This window comes from Eurypyga helias, unplaced genomic scaffold, assembly GCF_000690775.1.
Source record: "Eurypyga helias isolate BGI_N326 unplaced genomic scaffold, ASM69077v1 scaffold40064, whole genome shotgun sequence".
Lineage (NCBI taxonomy): Eukaryota > Metazoa > Chordata > Aves > Eurypygiformes > Eurypygidae > Eurypyga > Eurypyga helias.
Genome location: NW_010247655.1, coordinates 9119 through 14323, shown reverse-complemented (window position 1 = coordinate 14323; position 5205 = coordinate 9119). Strand labels below are relative to the sequence as shown.

General features: G+C 38.0%; 1 protein-coding gene across 1 annotated transcript in view; it reads left to right on the top strand.

Moving 5' to 3' along the window:
* Positions 1 to 4770, top strand: part of GK (glycerol kinase) — a 27888-nt gene extending 23118 nt beyond the window's left edge. Inside the window, exons 18-21 of the mRNA XM_010150797.1 lie at positions 105 to 225; positions 1975 to 2118; positions 3091 to 3171; positions 4679 to 4770. Coding sequence (XP_010149099.1) covers positions 105 to 225; positions 1975 to 2118; positions 3091 to 3171; positions 4679 to 4770 — 438 coding nt within the window. The remainder of the gene's footprint in view (positions 1 to 104; positions 226 to 1974; positions 2119 to 3090; positions 3172 to 4678) is intronic.
* Positions 4771 to 5205: the final 435 nt, after the last annotated feature.

The following is a 5205-nucleotide window of genomic DNA, read 5'->3' as shown; positions in this document are numbered from 1 at the left end:
TGCTGAACACTCTTCAGCAAATGCTGACTTACCAGTAGTTTACACTCAGAGGGTATCATGGAATCCTGCGCAAGTAAATCATAACATATATTATCTTACTTAAGATTTTAGATGCCATAAACAAGGACTGTGGGATACCACTAAATCAGTTACAAGTAGACGGAGGAATGACCAATAACAAGGTCCTCATGCAACTCCAATCAGACATTCTGTGTATTCCAGTAGGTAAGACGAAATCACAACTCCTTTTTTTCTTTTTAAAGCTGAAAAGAACAATGGTTCGTAACAGCTAATGAGGGCAAGATGGATGGCTTGCCTTGTTGTTGCTGGTCTTTTGTTTCTGCTTGAGAATGTTGAGGTTTTTTTCACGTCCAGTTTTGAGGTTCACTTTCCTGGAGAATGACTGACTTCGCGTGTTGAAATATTACAGCACTATGATTGAATTTTGTATTTGTCATATCAATTTCTAAAAATCTAACGATTCTAAAATCAATTAAATTAATGCTCTCCTGCGACCTGTTGGCCCAGAGAATCTTGCTCATAGATAAACCAGAACTTTGCATCTCCACTGCTCATGTTTTGCTCTTGCATTTCAGCCAACAACAAATACCCTTTTTTCTGTTCCCTTTGCCTTCACAAACCTTTGATTTCATTGACGGTGTAAAAGGAGACCCACGAAACGCGTTGTCCATTCTGGTTCCTCCTCCAGCAGCAACGAAGAAGGGAATAGAGCTTACAACAAAAGTGGAAATCTTGCAACCCATTTTCTTGGCATACATAATGGCATATATAAAATTCAGACCCAAATGGTGGTGTTCCTCTGTGATGCAAATGGAAGTTTAGAATACCGTTGTCTGCTCCAACAGCAACGCAGCCGTTTTGGAAACAATCGTGTAACGCTTCTTTTCACAGAAACCCCCTACAATAGTAAAAAGGCTTTTTAGCTTTTGAAGGATGTATTTCAATACACTAAAGCTCTTTAAAGACCTCACTTGAAACCTGGAGCGTTTCAGTGGACAGGGTGCATCATTCTGAAGGCATAGTTGAACACCTGTGGGAGATCCCAAGTTGCCGAGCATTGTGAGCTTACATTAGCAGTCTCAAGGATGCAGTGTGTCACTGACTAACGTCAGGACATTCTTCACCTATACTGAAGAATGCTGCATAAACGTAATAATCTTGCCTAATATGCAGCTTCTAGAAAATCATTTAGAAAAACATTGTGATTTCTCTTATGCATAAGTGTGAGACACTTCAGGGCAAAGTTTTTCACTCCAGACATATTACAGCTTGCCTTTAATAATACTTAATACGCAAGGCTCATACTATCCATGCAGATGCATAGTTACCAGATGAAAGGATATGGTCAATAAAATCAGATTTGAAAGGATCCTCTGCCTGAAGCAGAGAAGCAGGCAGTTCTAGAGTTAATGGAACAGATCTGCTGTTGACATCTTGGGGTGGGACGGTCTCCTCGACCATCTGTGGGAGGCAAACAAGCTAGTAGCTACAGGTGTGTGGCTTCTTTTAAGATGCCTTTTCTAAATATAAATGCTTTTAATAATACACTCTCTAGAGCATGGGAACAAGTCTGATAGCCAGTGATCACTGCTTTGAGAAGGGAGGGAGAAGACAAAAAAAAAGTGTATTATTAACAGGAGTACTCTAAGGAAGCTGATGGTTGAGGTCAGCAGCCCTGCTCGTGGTATGAAAATGGGCAATTGCATGATTCAGTCTTGAAGGAAGTAGGGATCTGAGATATTTAAAAGACTTGGATGACACATAGGTGAAGTTAGCATCATAACCATGCACGTGGCAATAAAATGACATTTGCAGTTGGTAAACTTAAAGGAAGCATATAGCAGTTATAGAAAATACATATAATTCTAGATGTTCATGTAAATCTTTAGTTCTGATGTCATCAAGGTGTCTTTCATTAAACGTCCTCATGGCCTTTTCTGTGATTTACTTCAGTCAAGCCATCAATGCCTGAAACAACAGCTCTAGGAGCTGCGATGGCAGCAGGAGCTGCAGAAGGAGTTGGAATTTGGAGTCTGAATCCCGGAGATTTGACAGCAGTGACATGTGAGCGATTTGAACCACAGATCAACCCTGAGGGTAAAACCCTTTCATATTCTCTAAGAACTTGCAAACTTAGTATTTTGTGTCCAACAGATCAGGTTTTTCATTTGTTGCCATCTAACATACTGATATAAAACCAGCTGTGTACGAATATACTCACACATGTTGAAGATCAACTTTGTAGTGTTTAGCTTAGGGAAGAGCACATTTCACTTGCTGTTTTGTCCATTTAGTGACTAGTAAGACTGGAAAATGGTTAAACCAGCATAATTCCACAGGGGAATATGTTGCGCTCTTTTTCTTTCTTCTTTTTGAAAGAAGCTTGGCACTGGGTGTTGCAGTTAGTAGCTTTTGATTCATAGTAAGTAAAATCAAAGAAATCTTGAAAGTTTTTACTGAGAAAGATGTCTCCTAAAGCTCCTGTGCATTTGTGAGTTTTCACAGATGTAGAAAGGACAGACTGGCTATTTTTGGAAGAATTTTTTTTGACTTTAAAAAGCTTACATTAATCTTTGGTTTTTTAGCTAACTAACTTTTTCATCAGTTCTTAAGTGCTTCTAGAGATGGAAAGCATGTACTTGACATAATTAATCCATGTGCAAGACAAATGCATTTTTGTCTTTTCAATTATTTCTTCATTTTTGGCACAGAATTTTATTTTAACATTTTGATTATAATTACTGCTGTAATCCCTACTTCAAGATTTTCAGCACTGCAGGGCTTCTACGTGAATAACAATTGCTTCATGTTGTCCCACTTGTACTTGGTGAAAATTGTTTTTAAGGTTTATTTCTCCCTACTGTGCATAACTGTGGGGTTTTGAGTTGGTTGGTTTGGGTTTGGGGTTTTTTTTTTCATTCAAACAGCATTTTATAATACTTGTTCTGTGCAGACAATCTATACTATGCAAAAGAGTGGAAAACTAATACTGTAGCGTTTGCTTCTTAATACTTGTGATTGTATTCATGTGCATTGAGAGGCTTTTGTTTGCTAATTTCTTAATTTCAGAAAGTGAGTTTCGCTATGCCAGATGGAAGAAAGCTGTTATGAAATCTATGGGCTGGGAGACATCTGAACCTCCTTCAAATGGTAAATCAGAAATTAATGCAGGTCAAGTGCTGTTAACCAGCCAGTTAGCCCAGGTAGTTGATCTTGAGTTTGGTGACCTTTTGTGTTCACACCGTCTCTGGATTATTCCAAGGATTTAAAAATTGTTACTTCATATCTCTGTGGAAACAAAGCAGTAAAATAGGTAGATAGATCTTCCTCTTGAAAGGAGGGTGCAAGCAATATCTTGTAGGGCTCTGAAAACAGGCGACATGAAATCAAGACTAACTGCAGGTTTTGCAGAGTGGCATTAATTTACAAAAGAAAAAAAATCTTACCTAGAAGAAGAGATACAGCACAATTCTGAGACAATGCAGGGATTTCATAAACTTTCTTCTACAATAACCTTATGTTGCAAAGGAGAAAAGTTTCATCCTGTCTTTTTTCTTGCTATATCTTGCCTTTATTATTTGCTGTACAGGAAGGAGGGATTGATAGCCACATCAAAATCCGTTTGACCCACAAGGGCTAAGAGCAGGAGGTTTTCATAAAACGTGAAGAATTGCATAGACCTGTTGTTTGCACACAGAGAATATACAAACACTTTTGAGAAACTGAACAAGAACCATCTTTTGAAGTAGAGGGCTTTTTCATCTGCCAGGTTTGAATTAAATAAAACCTGCAGTCTTCTGTGATCTATAATTTGAATTTGTGTATCAGCACTATTTCAGGATAAGTGAATCATCCTACAACACATCTTCTGTTTCCCTTTGTTGGAAAAGCTACTAGAATGATGATTATTAAGTAAAGAATCCTCATAATGTAAACTCTCTCAGAATCCACAGTTGCAGCCCTCTCTTAAGTTGTTCTTGAACGCTAAATTTTCCTTTTACTGTCCTATTTTTGGCTGAAGTGTTTTATTTAGCATCATAGTTATACAAACAATTCTCTCAAAGCTTTTTGGAAGGGGAATAGGTAACTTAGCATGAGTAACAAGATTCACTTCAGTATTGTCTGTTATGATTTAGTAGTGTTACACCAAAACTGTCTGTTACGCATCCTAAAATCTCAAGTGCTTGATGCGTATCTTACTTATATATCTTTATTTCCTTTGGAAGGATAGAACATTCTGCCTTGCAGAAAATAAGACTAAATCTTGTTCTTTGGCTCGTATGAAAACGCCTGTGTTTACCAACACTTAACCCTCAGTGACTGTCTGGTTTAACACTGGGGGGAATATGTTGTTTTCCTTAGTTCTTGCTTGGACACTTTGTCTTCTGCCTGCTAGGAGTTGTTAAGGTTGAAGAACAGTAGAAATTGGCTCAACCTAGATAGTGCTAGCAGTAGGATTTGGATTTGAACTCGTATATTGAAAGCCTGTTTTGAATTATTTTGGGGGTTATGCATGATCATCTTTATTTTTTCTGCAAATGTCACTACATTTGTTACTTTCTGCTGTTCGTATGATTTTTAACACATATATTGCAATTTATATATATTTCTCTTTTGATTTGCTTGACTGGAAACACCCTCCCCTGGATGACATCAGGTGACACTAGTATCTTCTGTAGTCTACCTTTGGGGTTTTTTATTATGAGTAGCATGATAATGTTAATCGGAGCAAAGTACGTCTCAGGTTAGTTACTGTTTGAACTAGATCACTTTAAAAGCTATCTAGTGTTAAGTGTTGGGGTTTCTTGTATTCTGTCTGTTTATTTTTAGCAAAAATGACTGATGCTTTTTTGTTGTTCATGCACACGAGTGTTGGAGAGTGTGAATTAGACATATGATACCTAAGGGAGCCAAGTTAATGCCATCTTGAATTCATCCTCACGTGCCACAAAATTCACGGTTGTTGGATGCACATGAAACCGTAAACTGCCCGTCCCTTTGTCTGCCCATGCAGACTGTACAGAGTTTATAAAAGGGATATAGGTTGGAGCAGCTTAGCAGAGTTTCGCATTGCCTGCATTACGGTGTGCGTTGCAGCTAGAATAAGGTTCCGTCCTTTATCCTCTATTTCTTCTCATAACTTTTCCAATTATTTTGAGGATCTTGTTTAAATGAAGACTCTTC